This window comes from Artemia sp. Qi Xiang Cuo, chromosome 7 (genome assembly GCF_049724085.1).
Source record: "Artemia sp. Qi Xiang Cuo chromosome 7, ASM4972408v1, whole genome shotgun sequence".
Lineage (NCBI taxonomy): Eukaryota > Metazoa > Arthropoda > Branchiopoda > Anostraca > Artemiidae > Artemia > Artemia sp. Qi Xiang Cuo.
Window position 1 is genome coordinate 13,634,909 of NC_142800.1, and position 25,587 is coordinate 13,660,495.

The 25,587-nt window shown below is 34.8% G+C and overlaps 1 protein-coding gene across 1 annotated transcript in view; it reads left to right on the forward strand.

Annotated features, from left to right (window-relative positions):
• Ppn (proteoglycan-like sulfated glycoprotein papilin) overlaps positions 1–25,587 on the forward strand; it is a 264,027-nt gene that overhangs the window by 151,149 nt on the left and 87,291 nt on the right. Inside the window, exons 29-33 of the mRNA XM_089091753.1 lie at positions 3,845–3,946; positions 7,435–7,647; positions 8,175–8,369; positions 19,921–20,193; positions 24,037–24,237. Of these exons, the coding sequence (XP_088947879.1) occupies positions 3,845–3,946; positions 7,435–7,647; positions 8,175–8,369; positions 19,921–20,193; positions 24,037–24,237 (984 nt within the window). The remainder of the gene's footprint in view (positions 1–3,844; positions 3,947–7,434; positions 7,648–8,174; positions 8,370–19,920; positions 20,194–24,036; positions 24,238–25,587) is intronic.

The window sequence follows — 25,587 nt, forward strand, 5'->3', positions numbered from 1 at the left end:
TATATATATATATATATATATATATATATATATATATATATATATATATATACATGAAAACAAAAGAAATGTAAAGAAAGTGGAGAAAGCATTGAAATATGAACTAAGGAGGTGTGAAGTGGAGGCCATGGATACAATTGCCGAGGATTTAGAAGATGCAGCTAGACGGCATAATAGTAAAATATTGTACTGGCACGTTAACAAATTGAGAGGTAGTAGTCAATCAGGACTTGTCCCAGTTAAAGATAGGAATGGGGTGGCAATTAGCGATAAGGCAAAAGCTAAAGCGAGAGTGGCCGAACATTTTGAGAATTTGCTTAACCGAGATAGAGTTGCAGGAAAAAATATAGAGGAAAATGAAAAAGTTTGTGATACCTTGGATGTGAAGGAAGATTTGTTTTGTGAGGAGGAATTTGCAACAGTACTAAAAGGATTAAAGAATAATAAGGCTCTAGGTGCTGATAGGGTAGTAAATGAGTTTCTTAAGTATGGTGGTTCTGATGTCAGAAATAAGCTACTGAAGATTATGAATATAATTTTTGAATAAGGGGAAGCGCCTAACTATTTTGGGAAAACCTTAATTAAGCCACATTATAAGAAAGGTTATAAAAGTGAGTGTGGTAATTATCAAGGCATCAGTCTGGTCTCTGTAGGTAGCATATTGCTTAGTAATATGATACTTTTTAGACTGAGAGATGCCGTAGACAAAGTTTTAAGAGAAGAGCAGTGCGGTTTTAGAAAAGGTAGAGGATGTGTTGACCAAATTTTCACTCTTAGGTTAATAATTGAGAAGTGCCTAAGTTTTCAAACACCTTTGGTCCTCAGTTTTATAGATTATGAGCAAGCGTTCGATTCTGTTGATAAAAGAGCTTTAGTAAAGATTTTATTATTGTATGATATACCTGATAAATACATTATAGCGATTAATGCCTTGCATAAGAATAACTCTGCTGCAGTTAAGGTATAATATAAGATTAACAGCTGGTTTTGTATTAAATCGGGAGTTATGCAGCGCTGCGCTCTATCCCCTTTTGTATGGATTATTTTGATGGACTTTGCTTTAAGGAGCACAGGAAAGGCAATGGGAGACCACAGAGTCCAATGGGGAGGAAAAAGTCTCCTGAACTTGGATTATGCTGATGATTTAAGCATCCTAGATGAAAGTGTGAGCAAAAATGAATGAAGTTTTAGAGGTTTTGCGAGTTCAGGGTGCTAGTATTGGTTTGAAAATTAATGTTAGGAAGACTAAGTCACTAAGGCTAGGAATAAGTGAAGATGAAAAGGTGACGTTGGGTAATGAAAAGATCGATCGGGTGGGCAGCTTCACTTACCTTGGTAGTATTATTAGTAAAGATGGTGGGAGCAGTGAAGATGTTAAAAATAGAATAGCCAAGGCTCAGGGTGTTTTTTCACAGTTAAAAAAAGTCTGGAAGAATAGGAAGATAAGTCTACAAACCAAGATTAGAATCTTAGAAGCTACAGTGATGACAGTGGTCAAATATGGCTCTGAAGCATGGACGCTCCGAAAAGCGGATGAAGATTTGCTAGACGTTTTCCAGAGAAATTGCTTAAGGATTGTTCTGGGTACCCGGCTGACTGACCGTATTTCAAACAATAGGCTATACGAAAAATGTGGTTCAATACCGCTTTCTAGGTCTATAATGAAAGAAAGGTTGAGGTGGTTAGGGCATGTTGTGCGGATGAAGGATGACAGATTGCCGAAGATAGTTCTTTTCGGCCAACCATCTAGGGATAAACGGAAAGCAGGTCGTCCCCATCTGGGGTGGGAGGACGTCATAAAGAAAGATTTAAAGGAAATGGGAACTTCGTGGGCGGGTGTAAAAAGGGAGGCTTTGAATAGATTGGGGTGGAGGAGGCAGCGTGCGTAGCTGTGTTGGCCTCAGGCGGCTTGGTGCTGCGATGAGTTGTTAGTAGTAGTAGTAGTATATATATATATATATATATATATATATATATATATATATATATATATATATATATATATATATATATATATATATATATATATATATATATATATATATATATATATATATATATATATATATATATATATATATATATATATATATATATATATATATATATATATATATATATATATATATATATATATATATATATATATACAAAATCTTTCTTTATTGAAAATTGACAATGTACCTGTTAACGACATTCTACCTTTCCACCGGTACAGTTATCGAAATGCTACCTATTGTCAGAAAACAGACTGTTTTTTCGATATTTTTTTGTGAAATTGTTCATTAACTAAAACTTGACGATTAAAGCATCTTAGATGAAAGTGTGAGCAAAATAAATGAACTTGTAGAGGTTTTGCGAGTTCAAGGTGCTAGAATGGATTTGAAAATATATTTTAAGAAGACTAAGTCACTAAGGCTAGGAATAAGTGAAGATGAAAAGGTGATGTTGGGCAACGAAATGATTGACCAGGTATACAGGTTCACTTACCTTCGTAGTATTCTTAGTAAAGACGGTGGGAGCAGTGAAGATGTTAAAAAGAGAATAGCCAAGGCTCAGGGTGTTTTTCACAGTTAAAAGAAGTTTGTAAGAATAGGAAGATAAGTGTGCAAACCAAGATTAGAATATTGGAAGCTATAGTGATGACAGTTGTCAAGTGTGGCTCTGAAGCCTTGGTGCTCCGAAAAGTAGATGGAGATCTGCCAAATGTTTTCCAGAGAAATTGCCTGTGGATTGTTCTGGGTACCCGGCTGACTGACTTTATTTCAAACAGTAGGATGTATGGAAACCGTGGTTTAATCCCACTTTATAGAAATATAATGAGAGAAAAGTTGAGATGGCTAGGGCACGTTTTGCGGATGAAGGATGATGGATTGTCAAAAATTGTCCTTTATGGCGAACCATCTAGGGTTAAGTGGAAAGCAGGTCGTCCGCGGTTGGGGTGGGAGGATGTCATAAAAGAAGATTTGAAAGAAAGGGAAACTTCCTGGGAGGGTGTAAAGAGGGAGGCTTTGAATAGATTGGGATGAAGGAGGAGCGTACGTAGCTGTATTGGCCTCAGGCCTCTTGGTGCTGCGGTGAGTTGTTAGTAGTATATATATATATATATACATGTATTTTATATATATATATATATATATATATATATATATATATATATATATATATATATATATATATATATATATATATATATATATATATATATATATATATATTATATATATATATATATATATATATATATATATATATATATATATATATATATATATATATATATATATATATATATATATATATATATATATATATATATATATATATATATATATATATATATATATATATATATATCCATGGACATGGCTGACAATATCTATGGCAGAAAATATCCATGGACATGGCTGACATTTTTCAATAAACCATGTGTAGCAACAGGTATCTTCAGCTGGTCCGATGGCCTTCAAGATAGGGATTATTGCCCTCTCGCAGTTGCTTCTTTGGTGCAATTGGGGTGCCAAATATGCATTTATGTATGTTCTTTATTCAAAGAACATAAGTGTATTGGTAGATAAATTTCTGGCTTAAAAGGGGACTTGTGGGCTAAAAAGCTTTGAAACGCCTGTTATTGCCTACATTCCGCTAAGCTAATGGGTGTTGTTAAATAGTCCTAATCAGAGACTGTGCAGGGGAGAGGCACGTGCCTCATCCCAAATATAAAGATTTTTACGTGGATACCTCGAGAATTCTTTTATTTTCGTCTTTTAAACTCACCCCCCCCCCCTCCAGGGCAAAATACCTGCTGCAAAATGCCTGTCACTAATAAGCTCTAATTTCCTAGGATTGTGCCAAGTGTTTTCTTACGGAGGCTGTGGCGGAAACGCCAATAGATTCGTCTCAGAGGAGCAATGTAAGCGACAGTGTGATGTTTTTAAAGGACTCGGTAAGAAATTTTTCCTTCAGCCCTTCTCTTGGATTATACTGTTGTCATTAATTTACTGTCGTTCCACGGATAAAAAAAAATCGGGGTTAAGAAAAATTCGTTGCTTGAGATCTATGAATAGGTTTGCCTCTGACTTACCTGTCGCTTTTTGGTGTGGCAAAAGCTCTAAGGATATCAATCATTTTTTAGACAGTTGAAGGCTATTCACGCAACCTTCCAGTTTAAGAGGTCATACTACCTCGTTGTGAAAAACAAAATAAAAATCTTGAAAATTTTCCAACACATGATTCCAATGAAAACCAGCAATACATTTTTTTTTACTTTTTGATTGCTGTTTGTTTGATATATTCACTCAAAATGGCATCTGAGCAGCCCATTTTCTGGTGGAAATTATTAGCAAATATTTACATTGTGTCACAAAAAAGTACCTTTAGTAGCCTCTGAATTTTCCTTCTATGCTATCATTTATACATGTCCGATCGACCACGGCCTAGGGAGTCAAAAATGGTGCACTAGCCTCATGGATGTACGTTCACATAAAGGAGCTGATGTAGGGTTAGAGAATAACCTGATTTAAAATCAAGTCAAGAAATCGAAGATTTAAAGTCAAACTGAAGATAAATTCTAAACAAGTACCCTCTCCAGACTCACCTTTTGACTCGGATAAACTACTTCATAGCGCATTAAAAAAGGATCTTTGTAATTGAACTTTCAAATAGATTCGAATCACTTTCCGTGCCAGAAAATCCAGACCAAGAAGGACTTTGGGAAGCTACGAAAAACTCGTTCCATACGGCAGCAACAGAAATACTGGGGGACAATAAACGCCCTAAAGACCAATGGCTCTCTGACCGAACTTGGAATATCATAAGGGAGAGGAAACTCATGATAAAGGTCTCAGTTGCAGCACTAATAACATTCTGGACCGCCTTCTTCGCTACAATATGGGAAAAGGAAAAGGTACCAGTTGATTGGATGCGCAGCATACTAATACGCCTGTTCAAATAGGGTGATGCCCCTGTCCCAGGAAACTGGCGAGCAATAAGCTTGCTTTCGGTCCCCGTTAAACTACGTCATTCTGAAGAGGATCCAAAATGAGCTCAAAAGCACATAAGGATGAACAATGCGGGTTCCACCCGAACCGTTCTTGCGCCGATCTTATATTTACTTTGCGAGTCGTCACTGAAGAAAGTCAGGAACGACGCTCAAAGCTTTATATGATTTCTATAGACTTTGAAAAGGCCTTCGACTCTGCAGATCGGGTAAGTTTGTGAATGATACTTCTTTATTACGGGGTCCCAAGTAAAATCATAGCAATTATCATAGCTCTTTACGAGGTCAGCGAGTGCTGCATCAAGACACCCGAAGGCCAAACCGGATACTTTCGAACTCTATCTGGCGCCAAACAAATCTGTGTACTGTCGCCGTTACGTTTTCGTGACAATCATTGACTTCATTTTCCACAACTCCGCGATCGATGGTATCAAACTTTCTACCGAACTGACAGTTAGTTACCTAGACTTTGCAGATGACATTAGCTTACTACAGTCGTGCAAGCAACGTCTACAACAGCTTCTAAACATGGTCAGCGAAAAAGCAAGCCAACTTAGCCTAAGAATCAATTCCAGTAACACCATAACAATGGCGACTACTAATTCCTGACTTCATACCAGATGTGGAAATGAGGAAATTAAACAGGTCGTTGAATTCAGGTACCTTGGAAGAATAGTGGGGAATACGGGATCAACATCCACCGAAATAATGACAAGAATAGGTTAGGCAAATGGATAGGCTCACGCGCATATGGAAGTCGAAAAATTACTCGACCCGGCTTAAGTTACGTCTGTTCAAAGGCGACGTCATACCGGTCCTCCTTAACGCAGCCGAAATCTGGAGTCTGAACCAACAACAGGAGAAGAGAATCCTTGCATTCGAGAACAATTGTCTTCGAACATTTTTAAATATTCATTGCTCAGACGTAATCACAAATGGAAAAGTCTGCAAGCTTGCCAACCAGCCTCTGGTGACTGACATCATTGCAGCTCGGAAGTGGAGATACTTGGGCCGTGTTCTCCAAATGCAGGACATTCAGATCCCAAAAGCCACTTTATATTGGCACCCAAACGGAAGTTGAAGACGGGGAAGACCTCGGAATACTTTGCAACGAACTTACCAGTCTGATCCACGCAGTGTCAATGCTTCTCTTCAATCCGATTGGGAAGACATACGCAGCTGCCTAATTCAGAAAATATTGGCGAAGTCTCGTGATACACCGGGTGCCTCTGGCGGCACAGACCGATCTATGATCTATGATGTTTTGTTACAAAACGCTGGTGCCTTATGAACATCCTGCTAAAAATGGTTAAGGAGCTGTGCCAAAGCTAAATACAGACAATAATTTAATATACTTCTGTGTTAAAAGGGTGTTTTAAATCAGTGAGAAAGATTTTCTATAGGTTTGTTTATTTTAGTTTTGTCTTTTTTCGCTGAAAACGGCTATTGTTCATATAGCTGAAATATTCACTTAGGTTTTATTTAGATCACTTTCTTCTGGAAATTTCTCATTCCGAATAAACTCTTGTTTTTCGCATAAGCCACAACTTTTGGTATTGTATCGATGGTGGCTACGATGATACTCTTTAGATATCCTTATTTTACAATATTTGTTTGAACGCATCGTTAATCATGCAGCTGAATTTGACATAGATTTTTTTTCGGGGGTAAAATGTGTGTGGGTACTGTATTTAAGTTATAACTAAATAGATACGAACTAGATATGTGTTTCCTATATAGGGACACATTTTAAAATTTTAAATTCAGGGGTTGTTCAGAAATGTTTCCCTTTTCAAAAAAATTAAGTGGTGTTGGACGCTCGTAATGCTCAGTTCTTATTGCTTCCCAAATATCTTGCAATGGAATCCAAAACATAATAAATGCCCTGATTTACAATTTTTCAAAGGTCTATTTGATCTATTTCGATTTCAGACCTTCCCTATAAAAGTGTTTTAATCTATTTCCGTGAAGTTTATGTAAGACCCATCCTAAAAACCTATAACAGCTATAATTTGGCATACAAGACTTTGTCAGTTGTTTAAAGAGGCTTATAGAGGCTAGAGGGGCTCTTTTCTAGTTGTAGCAGAATGGTGGTACCAAGGCCGTACCCAGGATTTTTTTGCGGGGGGGGGGGACTCAAAGATTCTTTTTCGGGATGGGTTTTACGCAAAAAAATCTCAAAGAACGCATTTTTGTTACGTCAGACAAACAATTTGGGGAGAGGGGGGTCAAAACACTCCAGCTCACCCCTCCTGGGTACGGCTTTAAGTAGGACAACCATAGGAGGGTTGGTTCGATGAGGAACCGGAAGATTAATGCAACCACAATACAAACCTCAATCCCACAATCTACAGATTATACTTCCAAAAATAGTACCTTCAAAAACAACCTTAAATAACAATTCCTTAAATAACTAGTTTTTTCTTATTTCTCAGATGTGTGCAACAGTCCACCATCACCTGGTCCGTGCAGTGAAAGATTTATCAAATATTATTTTGAGCCTAGAGAAAATAAATGTCAATCATTTGTGTATAGCGGGTGTGGTGGCAGTGGCAATCGATTTAGCTCTCTTGATGAATGTGAAGCTGTTTGTGTTCAAAAGATTGAGCCTTCTCCACCTGGAAATGCCACAGAAACGTCTCATTTAGGTAAATACGTCGTTTTCATAATATAATTGAAGACCCTTATTAAAAACTTTGAAATTTGATTAATTACTTTAGTTGAACTGAAGTTAAAAACGGACCTTCTTTTTCTGTTTGACATCTACCAAAAGAATTAGATCTTTGCTTACCCTTAGAAGCTACAGTGGCAACGAAAATCTGAATATGCAAGTGTATGAAAAAAGCACACAGAAATAGAAAATAAAAAAAAAAATTGAATGAAAAAAAGTAATAGTTCCTTTTTCATTTTTTCAACTGAAAAAAAAGAAAAAAGTTAACTTCAAAAAAAAAAAAACCGGCAAAGAATTCCGAATTCCTATAAAAAAGCATCAAAACAACCAATGTTTTGAGACGAAATATATTAATATATTTCTATATATATATATATATATATATATATATATATATATATATATATATATATATATATATATATATATATATATATATATATATATATATATATATATATATTTATTTATATATATATAACAGTTTTTTCTTTCTAACACTAGCTATTTGTCATCTGCCGGTAAGTCGAGGTCCATGCTCCCAGGAGTATCGCCGTTGGGCGTATGAGAGAAACAGCGCAACTTGTGTCCCATTTGTGTACAGTGGTTGCACAGGAAATTTAAACAATTTCCGTAGTTTTGCATCTTGTATCAAGTTTTGTAAGCCTGCATTAGAGCATGACCGTCAGCTCCGTGAAAGTGAGTTGTTATTTTTCACACAAACACAGCTCCAAGACCTGTGTGGCCGTGGCACATCATTTGCTTATGTTTTGAATCAATATAGTATCCTGCCAGACTGACTTCGGCTGGGAATATATTGTTTGCTTTTTCTAATGGGTAACAAATTCTTTTCCGGCATTTCTAGACTATTGTTTGGAAAGGAATTATTCTTTGTTTATATAGCACAGTTGAAATAGGGAATAAGTCTCGGTCATGAAAAAGGCTTTTAGCCAATCTTAAAGTCAAACGTTTAAATAATGTTCTTTTTGTATTCTAATGCTGATTCAATTTTTATAAGCTCTTCTTTTTTTATAAAATTTGGCTGAGAATATAATGTTTGTTTTTTTAACGGAACATGAATCCTTCCCCAGCATCTCTACGCTTTTGTTTTGAAATAGCATATAAATTTTTTTATATGCCAAAATTAAAAAAAAGCTTGTCAAGAAGGAAACTTTCATTTTATCTCTTAGGTCAACCATTATGGTCGTTATTTTGTTCGTTGTGATCATTTTGGTTGTTATGGTCGTTTTGATCATCATGGTTATTCAATACTAATTTTATAAATTTTCCATATTCATTCTTGGCACTGAAGAGGTAGTGAATCCCTGAGCTAACCTTTGCAGACAGAAGCATGGGCAGAAATTCTGCATGAAAATATGCTGCCAAAACTTTTGCAGCGAAAATTGATGCCAAAATCGTCATTCCTCACATTTGAGGAATTATTTCCTCACACTTTTTGCATTTTCTTGTATAACTTTGGGGGCAACGAGGTGGATTGAAATATCACTAACAGTAAAATCACAACTAAAATCAAGCAATTGTAAACTCACAAGATTGGTGTGATCAATATACAATTTTGCTTAATTTTGAATCATCATCCTGTCTAGTCAAATCTTCTTGCATTGCAAAGTTATTTTTTCCATGGGTGATGGACAACCGATTCTTTTTAGCATATCTATGCAATTTTCTTAAATTTTTTTATTAGTTCGTTTTTTTCATAATAGAAAAGGTTTAAAAGTTATTAAATAAACGCTCCTTGACTAATCAACCCCTATCAGTGGTTGATTGTCACTATCAGTGTTTGATTATCAGTAGCAATCAACCACAGGGGAGTAGCTACAGTATTTTTATTGGGAGGACGGGCTATTGAAGTAGGTGCTATTCAACCGGTAGTGAAGAAAAGTAACTATTTAACAAACACGTTACTGGGTGAATTAAAAAAAAATATGCAATACATTTTAAAATAAATAAACACACATTAAACTGTCATAAATATAAGTGCTGGTGCTTGGCTTTTTACTAAAATTGTCATAATTGAGCTGCTGCAGACGGCAATAGTATAGCATAAACAAGCTCTCGGGTGGGTGAAGGTAAATGTCGTATGCACTCGGATTTTTTCGGCCAGACCACTTATGTTGCAGTACATATCCTCCCTCCACTTCCCCCAACCCCCAAGTCCAGTACAGAATGCTCAACCACAAAATTAAACTAAGCTCTATTTTAATAGCCCCAGTATCGCGCTACTCATTTGCCCGTAGTTTTGAATGGATATTGACTCTGTAAAATTTAATTTGTTGTACTGAACCTTTAATATACGGGATTTGTTGAAATATTATTAAATATTTTTAATTAAATTTATTTGTTTGTGTGTTTGCCAATTTATGTTAATAAACAGCATTGATATCAATGGGTCACATAAAGCCGAAACAAAAATTATAGGCAGCGCAATAGCGCTCTCTAAGCAAAGATACAGGATAAGTCAAAGTATTACACACAGATTATATAACATTATACAGTGACACATTCCCCACACTGAAAATTTAAAAGTATTTGAAAAAGTAAAATTAAAGTTAGAATTATTAACTAATCCGTTGGGCATTGTTTGACATAGAATATCCCAAAAATCTGAACAATTCTTGGCATCATTGCGGCAGAAACCTTAAATTAATTAGAAATTGCCAGAGATACCAATTGGAAGGGAAAATTGACTCCTAGAGTTTGAAAATTACCTTCCCCTTTTATATTTGTTAAAACAAAACAAATTCTATAAAAATTACACAAAAGTTTTTCGTGTAAATCAGGGTATGGAGGGTATACATTTCCGGAGGGGGTTACACTGAATATCGTTTTTATGTGAATAATTCACTTCACAAGCATAGCTCGGTCTCCTAGTGCTGCAGGACAAAACTGATAAAAATAGTAAAAGAGAATGGGTTGGTACCGCTTATACGTGCAAACAAAATTTTCTAAATTGTGAGAAAAATTGACATATTTTGTATAAATTTACTTTATTCTATGCTTTGCAGACATTTCGTACAGCATGCTGATGCAGAGATAAATTTCCCAGAAGTAGCGCTAACGTTGTGTCAAATGAAACTAATTTCAGTCATAATTCTTAGAACATATGTCAATTCTTTTTTCGGAGCTGATTAAAAGAAATATTTATAAAAGCGAAAATAGCAGGAATTCAGCATAGTCTTGTACATAGAGGCAGTCCTAGATTTGTGGGTCAGTTTATGACTCCAAAACGTAAGGAATAGGACGTTATCGGCGCTTATTGGGCATTTCAATTGCAAATAAGAGAATCAAAGTTTCAATTAAGTACTGAAAATAAAAATTAAAACAATTAAATGATTCCTGGAGTGGATCTCCCTCTTACCAAATTCCATGACCAAACTACAACCAATTTGACATATCTACTTATAGTATGAATATCATTGTAAAAAGCACTAAGTTTTATTTTCTTTTTCAATGATTTTTTTTCATTAAGAAAGAGAATCTAATGTTGAACTGATAGATTTTAGGAAGCAAAAGCACCTTAAATCAAACAGTTCGTGGTAACGAACTGTAAGTAAGGAGCGACCCAGCTCAATGGTAACCGAAACTCTAAAAAACGGAATTTTGATACCAAAAGATACATCAAAAGAATCATATTTTAACGCTGATTTCAAATATATCAGTTTCATCAAGTTTAAATCATCAAAAGTTACGCGCCTGAGAAGATTTGGCTGATTTTCTAATAAAGGGGGAAAGACCCCCTAAAAGTTATAGAAACTTAATGAAAATCACACCATCATATTCAGCGTATAAAAGAACCCGACTGCAGAGGTTTGAAGTTCTTATCTACAAAAATATGGAATTTTCCATTTTTGGCCAGAAAAAAAATTACAGATTCGTGTTTATTTGTTTTTTTTCTTTTCCCCGGGGGTGATCGTATTGACCCAGTGGTCCTAGAATATTGTGGTAGGAATCGTTGGAACGGAAACTAAAAGTTCTAGTGCTCTTTTTAAGTGCCAAAAAAAATTGAGGGCAACCAGGCTCCCTGCCACGATCATTTTTTCCCAAAGTCACCCGATCAAAATTTTGAGATAGTCATTTTGTTCAGCATGGTCGAAAATATTATAAATATGTCTTTTAGGATGACTTAATCCCTCAAAGCCTCCAGGGGGAGGGCTGAAAGTTATGAAGTTTACCCAATGTTAACATGTAGTATTGGTTATTGGGAAGTATACAGACGATTTAAGGGGAAATTTTTCCTGGTAGTGGGGGGGGGGGAGGGTTCGGGGGTTATGTGGGAGCATCTTTCCATGAAGGAATTTTTCATGGGGGGAAGGGACATTGCTATGAAGGGGACGCCGGACTTCCCAGCATTATTTAAAAAAAGATCCGAAATTAAATATAAAAAAACAAGTTTTTTAACTGGAACAGCAGCAACATCAAAACTTTAAACGAACAGAAAATATTACGTATATGATTGGGTTCACCCCCCTAGTCAATACCTCGCTCTTCACGCCAAAGATTTTTTAGTACATTCATAAGAGCTATTTATTCTAATTAACGGCCTTTGTGATTAAGCGGTCATTTTCAAAGAATTGGAACAAAATTCGAACTCTCGCTTAAAGAGCAAGGTATTGACTAGGGGGTGAACCCCTATTATACGTATTAAAAATATATGAATATAGAAGTTCGTTACGTAAGTTAATTCGTAAGTTACGTATATTTATTACTAATAAAATGTTCGTAAACAAAATTAAACATGTTTAGAGAAAGCTATTTAACCAAATAAAAGTAAATTAATATGCAAATTTTGTTTTAATTATTCAAGTACGGTGAGCCAAGATCAAAACCTGTATTTATTCAAAAAAGTTAAAAAATTAAATAAAAGAACAAGTCTTTTAAACTGAAAGTAAAGAGCGACATTAAAACTTAAAACGAACAGAAATTATTCCGTAAATGAATGGGACTGTTTCCTCCTCTACGCCTCACTCTTTACGCTAATGTTCTAGTGCCTTTTTTAAGAGACCAAAAAAATGGAGGGCAACTAGGCTCCCTCCCACGCTCATTTTTTTCCCAAAGTCACCCGATCAAAATTTTTAGATAGCCATTTTATTCAGCATGGTCGAAAATGTAATAACTATGTCTTTTAGGATAACTTAATCCCCCAAAGTCCCCGGGGGGAGGGCTGAAAGTTATGAACTTTACCCAATGTTTACATATATTATTGGTTATTGAGAAGTATACAGACGTTTTCAGAGGGAATTTTTTACGGCAGGGGGGGGGGGAGTGGGTCGGGGGTTATGTGGGAGGATCTTATCATGAAGGAAGTTTTCATGGGAGAAGGGACATTGCTATGAAGGGGGCGCCGGATTTCCCAGCATTATTTAAAAAGAGATCAGAAATTCTATATAAAAAAAAACAAGTTTTTTAACTGAAAGTAAGTCGCAACATCAAAACTTAAAACGACAGAAAACATTACGTATATGATTGGGTTCACCCCCTAGTCAAAACCTCGCTCTTTAAGCCCAAGATTATTTAGTACTTTCATAAGAGCTATTTATTTTAATAAACGGCCTTTGTGATTAAGGGGTCATTTTTAAAGAATTGGAACAAAATTCGAACCTTAGCTTAAAGAGGAAGGTATTGACTAGGGGGCGAACCCTCTAAATTACGTATTAAAAATATAAGGATATAGATGTTCCTTACGTAAGTTAATTTGTAGGTTCTGTGTATTTATTGCTAATAAAAACAATCGTAAATAATACTAGACAGGTTTTGAGAAACTCATTTAACCAAATAAAAGTAAAATTAATATTCAATTTTTTTTTAATTACTCATGTACGGTGAGACAAAATCAAAACTTGCTTTAATTCAAAAACGTTCAAAAACTAAATAAAAAAAAGAAAAGTTTTTTTAAACTGAAAGTTAGGAGCGACATTAAAACTTAAAACGAACAGAAATTAGTTCGTATATGAAAGGGGCTGTCCCCGCCTCAACGCCTCACTCTTTACGCTAAAGTTTGTATTTCTCACAACTCTGCTTTTTTTAAACAATAAAAAACTTTAGCGTAAAGAGCGAGGCGTTGAGGAGGGGACAGCCCCTTTCATATACAGAATAATTTCTGTTCGTTTTAAGTTTTAACGTCGTTCCTTACTTTCAGTTTAAAAAACTTGTTTTTTTTATTTAATATCAGGAAAAAAATGACGTAAGCAAATGTGACGAAGCCGGAAAAATAAATAATTTTTCAATTTTGCAATTAACAAAGCTCACATTTTTATTTGATGATAAGGTTTCAAAGGCAGATTATTTGGAAACATATTAATGTGGAATGTATTATGAAGTGTAATGGACCCCTATTTTTCTCTTTTTCCTTATGTTAGAAACGAGAATGGATTAATGAAAAAAAATTATCTGCTCAAATTAAAGAGCGAATTTGACACTTAAAACAAGCGAAGCTACTTATTAAGTTATATTTTTTTCCAAATTAGTGCGGGAGGGGTGGGCAACTGTCCCCCCTGGCCATTCCTCAACGAAGCCACTGATCAACCACTATATCAATCAGGCAAGTACGCATACGTTTTTTTTTGGAAGAAAAACAAAATAAAATAAAAAATAGTAAAGAAAATTCATCAGAAAATAATAAATATAAAATACTGAAAACAAAAGTCAATGATCTGAATAAGAAGTGCCCAGAAACTCGGAAAACGTTAGAATTTGGTCGGGAAGCCCCCTGTGTACAGGCCTGTCATGAACATTTTTTTAATTGTGAAACAAAATCTTATTTCAAATATAGCTATTATATTGTTAGTGGTCAAGGTCAAGGGGAATTATTTGCTTATTTTGCAATTAATATCTTGTCAAACCAAATTGACTTAGATTTAGCAACACATTGTTTTCTATTCTTAATAGAAAATAAACCCCTGCGAGCTTGTCTCAAACCATTTCTGGGCTACTACCTTGAAAGAGCTCATGTTTTTGTCTATGTAAACGGTTGAATAAGATCTTTATTGATATATATATATATATATATATATATATATATATATATATATATATATATATATATATATATATATATATATATATATATATATATATATATATATATATATATATATATATATATATATATATATATATATATATATATATATATATATATATATATATATATATATATATATATATATATATATATATATATATATATATATATATATATATATATATATATATATATATATATATATATATAGTACCGGGCCCCGGCACTCGGCACGCGGCAGACTTCTATACATAGATTATCACCGTCACTTGTCTTATAAACGCAGAAAGTTTTAGCGGTTTCTGGATTTGAAGACGTCCAAATGGATCGTTAATTAGAAGCGGTGCCTTTGTAAAATTACGTTTTTTTTATTGGACCTTTAACTTTTGCCCCGGCTTGTCTTTTGTCATAATGAAAGACATATCGCCTAACCTTTATTTCATTCAATTGTTCAGGTGGTGGGATAAAAACTTCTTTTTCTTCCAACGGCTTATCTAGTCCAGGTTTTTTTACTTTTCAAGGTTTGGAAGGCATTGACGACCACCTTTGTTTCTTTTAATTGTTCAGGTGGTGGGACAAATGTTTTTTTTTCTTCCAACGATTTATCCAGTCCATACTTTTGATTTTCAAAAGTATGGCAGGTATTGATGATCTTATCCATGTTAAAATCCAAAACCCAATCATCATCGTTATCAATTTCAGTTTGTTTGCTTCGTTAAACCTCGGCTTGTCTTTCGTCGTTAAGAAATACATTTCGCCGAGCCTTTTGTTTTTTAACAAAGGTATGGTAGGCGTTGATGACCTTATCCATGTCAAAAGCCCAAGCCCAATGATCATCGCTATCATTTTCAATTCTGACACGTTTGGATTCTCGCTGTCAAGGTTGATTTTCTCTGAGTCGCTGCTCTTCGTTTTCATTTTTGACTCCCTCACTTGTTCGGTGTTGTATGTCTTCTAACCGCGTGTGTCTTTGCTGTTGATTTTCATTTTTAACACGCCCTAATAGTCGTTTTAACATATCTTCGAACCGCCCGTGTCCCTCCTCTTCATTGTCATTTTTGACACGTTTTTGGATTTTGATTACTTCAGACAATTCAGCAATGGCCTTTGCTTTAACTGTCTGTATTGATGTTGTCGCAATTGGTGGCCCAGGTTGTCAAATTTCACATCTCATCACCTTTGATAGTTGGGGTGTTGGTTCCAAAGAATCATCATTTATAGTAACTGCAACTGCAAATTTTCCTTTTTTGGGCCTTCCAACAGACATTATATTATATAAATAATTGTTGCATTGGAAAATCAACAATCTTATTTATGCTATGCATGACATCATATAAGAAATGCTTATATGATGTACTATAATAGTACATGCCGTCATTTGTAAAAACCAAAATTAAGGCTCTTAACAATTTTTCTCAGACTTATGGCCTATATAGATCGTTTTTTTTATGCGAGAACATTCCAAGATACTAATTTTCTAAAAAAAAATATGGAGTCGTTTTCGAGAACATACATACACACAAACACATACACAATTATTACTCACATATAAAGATAATGAAAGCTTTGTAATCAGTGATGAGGGTGAACAAAATGGGAGCGGGGGACTAAGCATTAAAATATGTAACAGAAATCACCTAGAAAATGGTGTTTTTCATAATCTTGATAACCTCATAATTCGGTTCAAAGAATAAGATGTTAAGCGTATAACCAAGGTTTATGTAATTTTATTTCCCTTGGGATTTTGGGTATTCTATTATTATTCTCTCTTCTATAGTCTGCAGGCCATGTGTCTTCCTTCTATGGTCTATATGTAAGGCGTCCCATATGCTATCTGGGTATCCTATTGTTCATGTCTTTTCCGTGGCCTCTATGGAAAATGTCTCTGACTATATTTGATGTCCACCCCATTGAAGTTACTTAGGGATGGATTAGGGGAGCAGAGGACATCAACCCCTTAGCTTTTTTATTCCTCCCTAGATTTTGAAAAATACCCTTTGGAAAAGTTTTGTATTCCTATTCAGCAGCCCTTGTGTTTCATCAGTCATTCTTAAAGAATTGCGACACAAAGTCAAGTTTTATCGTAAATAGTAAGGTGTTTAAATGGGGACAGTCCCCCTCAAATACAGAATAAATTCCTGTTCGTTTGAAGTTTAAATGCTGCTCCTTACATTCAATAGAAAAAATTATAATAGATTCTCATTTCAAACGTAAGTAAAGAGCGACCCGGCTCAATAGTAACTGAAACTCTTAAAAACGGAATTTTGATACCAATAGATACATCAAAAGAATCAAATTCTTATGCTGATTCCAAATATATAATTTTCATTAAGTTTAGTCTTACCCATCAAAAGCTACGTGCCTGAAAAAATGTGCCTTATTTCCGAAAAAAAGGGGGAGCAACCCCTAAAAGTTATAGAACTTTAATGAAAATCACACCATCAGATTTAACGTATCAGAGAACACTATTATTGAAGTTTTAAGCTCCTATCTTCAAAAATGTTGAATTTTGTTTTTTAGCCAGAAAAAAGATCACTGATGCGTGTTTATTTGTTTTTTTTTTCTCCAGGGGTGATTCTATCGATCCAGTAGTCCTAGAATATCGTGAGAGGGCTCATTTGAACGGAAATTAAAAGTTCTAGTACACTTTTTAAGTGACCAAAAAATTGGAGGGCAACGTGACCCTTTCCCACGCTCATTTTTTTTCTCAAAGTCACCAAATCAAAATTTTGAGATAGCCATTTTGTTTAGTATAGTCGAAAATATAATTACTATGTCTTTGAGGATGATTTAATCCCCCACAGTTCCTGAGGGAAGGGCTGCAAGTTATAAACTTTGCCCATTGTTTACATATAGTATTCGCCCCCTAGTCAATACCTCTTTCTTTAAGCTAAAGTTTTTTAGTACTGTCAAAAGAGGTATCTATTCTAATTAACCAGCCTTTGTGATTCAGGGGTTCGTGATTTGAACAAAATTCGAACTTTAGCGTAAAGAGCGAGGTATTGACAAGGGGACGAACTCCCTAATATACGTAATAAAAACATACGAATATAGAAATTCGTTACGTAAGTTAATTCTTAAGCTACGTCAGAACAAAATTTCGAGAAAGCCATTTAGTCCAAAAAAAGGAAAATTAATATGCGAATTAATATGCGAGAAAGCTATTTTGCCAAAAAAGCAAAATTAATGTGCAAATTTCGTTTTCATTATTCATGTACGGTGAGCCAAAATCTGCATTAATTCAAAAACGTTCAGAAATTAAATAAAAAAAACAAGTTTTTTAACTGAAAGTAAGGAGTGACATTATAACTTAAAACGAACAGAAATAATTCCGTATATGAAAGGGGCTGTCCCCTCTTCAATGCCTCGCTCTTTACGCTAAAGTTTGACCCTGTCTCACAACTTTATTTTTTGAAACGATAAAAAAAACTTTAGCGTGAAGAGCGAGGCGTTGAGGAGGGGACAGCCCCTTTCATATACGGAATAATTTCTGTTTGTTTTAAGTTATAATGTCACTCCTTACTTTCAGTTACAAAAACTTGTTTTTTTTCATTTAATACACTTAAATTTAATAACGTTATTACTTCCTAGGTATTCAATTGCCCCAATCCAGCTGTAAAAGGGTTATTGTCTATTAGGAATGAAAGAAACAAAAGCTCGGAAATTAGAGTTTTCTGCTATCTTTCGCTTGAGAAAATTGAACGCCTACAACTCTCTAGATGATTGATTATGCTTCAGCTGATTGACTCAAAGGAACTGAAAGAGAAATGCTGTGTCTTCAATGCCTTTTGAAACTCCGCTTGTACGCTAGCTATTCAAGCAAGAATATAATAGGATGACTATTAGCTGTCCTGGTAAAAAAAGCTTGAATTTAAGTTTCACAACTCTTGTAATTGATAAGCTCATCTGGAGATATGTTCATAAAATGGAGTGGAGAAATTTGAATTCGTTCCTCCGCATGTAATAGCAGGTCTGACCAAAAGGTTTTCTGTGAAAACGCCTGATATCCCCCTAAAACTCTATTTTTGAATCCTGATTTCCATGTAGTCTTTAAAACATAGTTGGTACAAATTCTTTCATTTGCCTGTCTGTTTGTCTCTCTCTGTCTGTCTCTCTCTCTCTCTCTCTCTCCCTCCCTCTCTCTCTTTCTCTCTCTCTCTCTCTATCTCTTTTGATTTTGCTTCAGCTGTTTGACTCAATGGAAATGAAAGAGACCCTGTGGCTTCAACGCCTTTATGAACTTGCTTTAATGTTAGCCATTCATGCAAGAATATAATATGATAGCTATTAGCTATCCTGGTAAAATCAGCTTGAAATTAGATTTTCGAAGCTCCTGCAACTGATTAGATTATCTAGATATGTATTCAAAAAAGCTAAATGGATAATAAGCTATTAGAAAAAGTGGAAATTCCCCGTTTGAGGAAAATTGATATTCATTCCCCATAAGTGAACGCATATCTAATCAAAAGGTTTTCCAAAAGTGAAAAGGCTTGGTGTCCAAAAAACAACTTGTTTGTACATCTTGATTTTTTTTTATTCTTTTGGATATTCTTGGGATAGTTTACTTTCGTTCTCTCTCTCCCTCTCTCTTTCTCAAACTTTCTCTCTTGCTCTTATAATTCCCCGTTGTTATCACAGACAGTCATTTGGAGCGTGGCCTCTAATTCCATTTTCAAAAATACACCCGAACTCTAGAAAAGAGCCTAACACTTTTTAACACATAAGTTTCACGTTTTGTAGAAAAAAATTTCAAGATGATTTCTATTAATATTGGATTTATTTTACCAATTTCATATTAGCTTTTCGTTTTCCTTGTTTTGCTACTAAAGCACTTGAAGTTCTTGAAATCGAATTGAAGAAACCTTATATAATAACCACGAGAACCTACTTGGTCGTTTTGTGTTCGACCTAGAATCGAAGGTACTTATGAAAGCCTTAATCTTCCATTTTTCTTCAAGTTTTTCCAATTTTGTTCTAAAATTAAAAGTTCTAGCAGTTTGAATATTTTTTATTCATACATCTAAATTAAATCAATTCAATAGTTTAAGTTCTGCGCATTGAGGTTCGGTTTTAGTTTATTCAGGTTTTCCTTCCATCAAAATAAAGACGTATTGACTTTGTAAACTGAAATTCTTGGCATCGATTGTATCGACTTTCATCTGATTGGTGGCACACAGGCATATCGAACTAATGATTATTTTATGTCAGGTCTCACGACTGAACAGCCAGAATCTGAAAACATAATCGACACTGATGAAGTAAAACCAAAGGAAGAAAGATGCGAAAAGGAACGCCAGACTTGTGAAACATTGCGATGCCCGTATGGCGTCGAACGCTATTATGCTGCTGAAACTGGTTGCGAAGACTGCAGATGCCATAACCCATGCAGAGATCATCAGTGTGAAGATGGAATGCGTTGTGCTCCTGAACTTTACAGAGGAGAGGGAGGTGAGACGGCTGTAAGGGCCTCTTGCAGATTAGGTAAGAAATATTTGTTTCTGCTTTGCATTTTACTACATAAAGGGCCAGGTGATCCAGACGAGATGATGCAAAAACCAAAAAGACTATCTTAATTGCGTTTTGCATAACAAGTGCCTTATGTGTGGAGCCATACCTGCAGTTGAAATTAAACATTCATATTTATTTTTTAAGCTATTACTGACTTTGGGGCATAGTCTATCTCCTCAAAATCGCCCAGCAAGAGAACGATATCAACTGAGAAGTTGTGTGGATGTTGTTGTATGATACAAAAATTTTTATACAATGATCTAGTAAAAAGAAAGTCAGAATCTGCAAAATTTCTTAGAGCAGCTTCTTTTTCAATAAAAGAATCACCCGTAAAATAAAGACAGAAACTGAGTAAAGGTGATTAAATGGGGTGATCTGTTAAAAAGAGATACTGCCTGTTGGCCTAGTAACACGAAGTCAAGTCATGCAAAAAGTATTTTAAAAAGTCCCCATTTTCAGTAACTGATTGGGGTAAAAAAAAATCCGTGGGACGTCATGGTTAATACATAGTGGTACAAACCTCCATGCATTGTATTTTGTTGAAAGAAAATTAATAGTTTTTAAGCACCCCAAAACTATTTTAAAACACTTTTTTTTTTTAAAGAAGTACCCTGGGATCATTCTAAGAATGAACTGGCTCGCAGTTACTCATACTAACATCTCACAGATTCTTTTGGCACAAAGGCGGATATTGTACACCTTGTCAAAGATGGACATTATACATACTCAAAATCATATACAGATTGGCAGTTTGTATAGCCTCAGGATCTAAGGTGGGATCCCAATGTCCAAAATCCCTCTATTCCTAACTGTATAAAAATGGCTTACCTCTTTTAGATCTGGAGAACTCTGTGAAATACCTTTTTAAATGATGTTGTCTACATTTTAGAACCCAGACGAATATTGTTTAGGTCAGAAGCGCATCCAGGATTTTTGTTGGGGGGGGGGGGGGTACTAATTTTTTTTAGAGGGGGGGGGTTACATTAAAAACCTCAAAAAACGCGTACAAAATTTTTTTATATCCATTTTTGTTACGTTTTTACGAATCAAACAGTTCGGGGGGGGGGGGGGGTTCAAACCGGATACCCCCCCCCCCTGGATACGGCCTTGGTTTAGGTTATAAACATAATTGATAATGCACCAATACAACAAAACTGCATAAATTATCACTATGATAATTAATAGCTATTTTCGGAATTAGTGAGCAATAATTGATATAAATTTAGATATTGCTATTATACACAAACATTACAGCTACTTTAATGGTTTCAGAATTTTCACTGAATATGATGCATACAATTAGAAAAATAGGTGAAGCTCAAACGAATAAATGAGCATCGTATAAAGAATCCTATGAAAAAGTCTTAACGACTTAGGCCTAAGTCTTAAAAAAGTATTAAAGTCTTAAGTCTAAGGGAATTTTTCTGTATGGAAAGCAAAGATCAGTCAGTGATCACCAATTTTGTTTCCTCTGTTTGTTTTTCCTTTTTTCGTTTCTTACCATGAATGTTTTTCATATTCTCTATTTTTATTTTTGCATCAGTGAGTTTTTTTATCAAGTCTTGACTTGGCAAAAATAATGACTTTTGTACTAAAGACTTTTTAAAGTCAGAGACTTGACTTTTAATAAATATTAAATAAAAAACAATTTTTTTAACTGAAAGTAAGGAGCAACATTAAAGCTTAAAACGCACAGAAACTATTCCGTATATAACAGGGGTTGTCCCCTCCTCAACGCCTCGCTATCTCCGCTAATGTTTTTTATTGTTTTAAAAATAGAGTTGTGAAAAAGAGTCAAACTTTAGCGTAAAGAGCGAGGCGTTGAGGAGGGGACATCCCCTTTTATATACAGAATAGTTTCTCTACGTTTTAAGTTTTAATGTTGCTCCTTACTTTCAGTTAAAAAAAACTTTGTCTTTTTTTATTTAATATCTGGATATTTTTGAATTAATGCAGGTTTTGATTTTGGCTCACCGTACATGAATAATTAAGACAAAATTTGCATATTAATTTTACTTTTTTTGGTTAAATGGCTTTCTCGAAAGTTGTTTGATTTTATTTACGAACGTTTTTATTAGTAATAAATATACGTAACTTACGAATTACCTTACGCAACGAACTTCTATATTCATATATTATTATATGAACATCAGAGAACCGTACATTATTCAGCGTATCAGAGAACCCTACTGTAGAGGTTCAAGCTCCTATCTGCAAAAATGTGGAATTTTGCATTTTCCAGAAGAAAGATCACGGATGCTTGTTTATTTATCTGTTTGTTGTTGTTTTTTTCCAGGGATAATCGTATCGATCTAGTGGTCATAAAATATCGCGAGAGGGCTCATTCGAACTGAAATAAAAAGTTTTAGTACCCTTTTTAAGTGACCAAAAAAATTGGAGGGCAACTAGGCCCCCTTCCACCCTCATTTATCCAAAGTCACCCGATCAAAATTCTGCGATAGCAATTTTGTTCAGCACAGTCGAAAACCTAATAAATATGTCTTTGAGGATGGCTTAATGCCCCACAGTCCCCGGGGGAAGGGCCGCAAGTTATGAACTTTGCCCATTGTTTACATATAGTATTTGTTATTTGGAAGTATGCAGACGTTTTCAGGAGAAATTTCTTCTTGTGGGGAGGGGGGTCGGAGGAGGGGGCTACGTGGGAGGATCTTTTCATGGAGGATATTGTCATGGGGAAGGGAAATTTCTATGAGGGGGAGGGGGGTGTCAAATTTCCCAGCATTATTTAAAAACCGATCAGAAATTAAATAAAAATCAAGTTTATTTAACTGAAAGTAAGGAGTGACATTAAAACTTAAAACGAACAGAAATTATTCCGTATATGAAAGGGGCTGTCCCCTCCTCAACGCCTCGCTCTTTATGCTAGAGTTTTTTGTTGTTTTAAAAAATAGAGTTGTGAGAAAGAGTCTAACTTTGTATTTAATTACGAATAAGAAATGGCATATCGCAATATATTGTGCTTTTTGGTTCCATATTAGGCCAAAATGAAACCAGGTCGTCCTCAGACTGGGTGGGAAGAGATCATAAATAAGGATTTAAAAAAAATTGAAACTTCATGGGAGGTGGTGAAGAGTGAAGCTTTGAATTTGTTGGGGTGGAGGAGGAGTACACGCATTGACTGACGAACTTCTTGGCGGTGCATTGATTTATTAGTTGCAGTAGTACCAAGATTCAGATTGCTGTTTCTTATAAGGCTGATTTGTGCTTGGATTTTCACAAAAATCGTATCTAATTCTTGTAATCGCATTGAATCCTTAGATAAATGGAAATATACTATATAACGTTATATTGCCTCATTATCAACTATGTAACATGATTCTAATTTATCTTTACGTGACAAATTGCTCATTAGAAGTGCATAAACTAAGTTCTGCTGTTGTGGAAGGGATAAAAAGGTATAAAGCTAGCCCTTAGAAAAGTTGAACTTCTATGACTCCATCTCCTTGTTGGAGTGTAATTATGTTAAATTGAACTCATCGTATAGTTTTTGGGTTGGGGAGGGGGATGCTAATTGATTCAGTTTGAAATTCAGCTGATGTCAGACTAAGTATATTGTTGATTCCAACGTGTCTCAATGGTTTTTCAACATGATGAATTTACCCATTCTCGGGGGGGGGGGGTAAGTTGGGCCACGAAAACTTCCCTCATTGGGAGCCATAAAGTTGCCTATTCTGCTAACTAATCAGAATTATGCTCATCTCAATTTAGCCACTAAACTTTATTCTAACTGTTGTACCAAAAATCTCAGTGATGGTTGTTTAACAGAATTAATAAGAGGTTCTACTAATATTTTAGTTAACAAACTTGGCGAGTGTCCAACACTTTATGGACAAAGTTCAAACTGTGAAAGAGAATGCAACACTGATGCTGACTGCCTTGGTGACAGGAAATGCTGTAGAACAGATTGTGGCTCATCCTGTGTTACTCCAGTTTTTATAACCTCCGTTCCAACAACAACCACCACAACGGAAACATATTTCCAGACGGAAGAAGTTGGTATGTTATCCAATAATGTAATTTTTTTTTGTGATGATTGTGCAGGCATGTTTGTTGGGCTTTCGAAGTCTATGGTTTTTAATATTTTTCTATATTTCGTCAAGTGTTTGTATATTTTTTCCCTTCCAGATAATTTACCATGCCCCCCCCGCTCAAATCAATCCCTGAAAAATTGTTTAATTCTACGGTTTGCATAAATCAACTCCACTATGGTCGGTATAACCCTACTTGTACACTTTGGGATGGTAGGTACTTCGACATATTACCTGCAGGTCTTTTTGGGGGTTTTCCATCATTTCTGCAGAGGGTAAAAGCAAAGTAATTGACCATTTACATATATATGAGGTAGTCTTATCTTTGAAGCGTTCTGATTCCATGGACTGTATGAAGTGTATCTTATCTAGCATGAAGCTTGGTTTTGACCGCTCGGTTGTTAGACTTTAATTAATTATAGTTGACTCACTGTCGAAATCAAGCGTTTTAACCTCCGTGGTAACAGATACTATGACAGTTTTAACTTCGAACTATAATTTACTTTTCATATCTCCTGTCTCTGAGTGGAGTCAGCTCCAGCTCACTTAACGATAATGGAAGGCTCAGTAATGGATTTTGAGGCGGTATTCGGGTATTTAACGGTCTTCGGGCATTTGACAAAGGCGGTCTTCGGGTATTTGACAAAGGCGGTCTTCGGGTATTTGTCAAAGGCAGTCTTCTGGTATTTGACAAAGGCGGCCTTCGGGTATTTGACAAAGGTGACCTTCGGGTGTTTAAAAGGACCTAATTTAAGTTCTTCTGATAACTTTTGGAATTGGTAAAAATTTATAAGTCTACAATTATTACAGGGCATTTATAAGGTAATAAGACAAAAGCCTAGTTTTTGATTTTCAAACATTTTTCCTTACTGACAAAAAGTGAGCCTTCAGTTTTTGAATCTTTTCAGCTCAACATTCACAACTATACGAGTTGAGCATTCAAAAATGCACTCGTAGTTGAATTTACGGCAGTCAAGTCAACTACCATATTTCAGGGACCGAAACCACTCTATATACAGTAATTTTTGTTTGATAAAATCAATCTACTGATGTTGCTATGGGAATTGCAGCTTATTATTTAAAGCAAACATTTTTATTATTATCATTTAAATTATTTAAATAATATTATTTAAATAAATAAAAATTTAAATATTATTATTGTTATTATTATTATTTAAACAAACATTTTTATTATTATTATTATTATTATTTAAATTATTTAAATAATATTATTTAAATAAATATTATTTAAATATTATTATTATTATTATTATTATTATTATTATTTAAAGCAAACATTTTTATTATTATTATTATT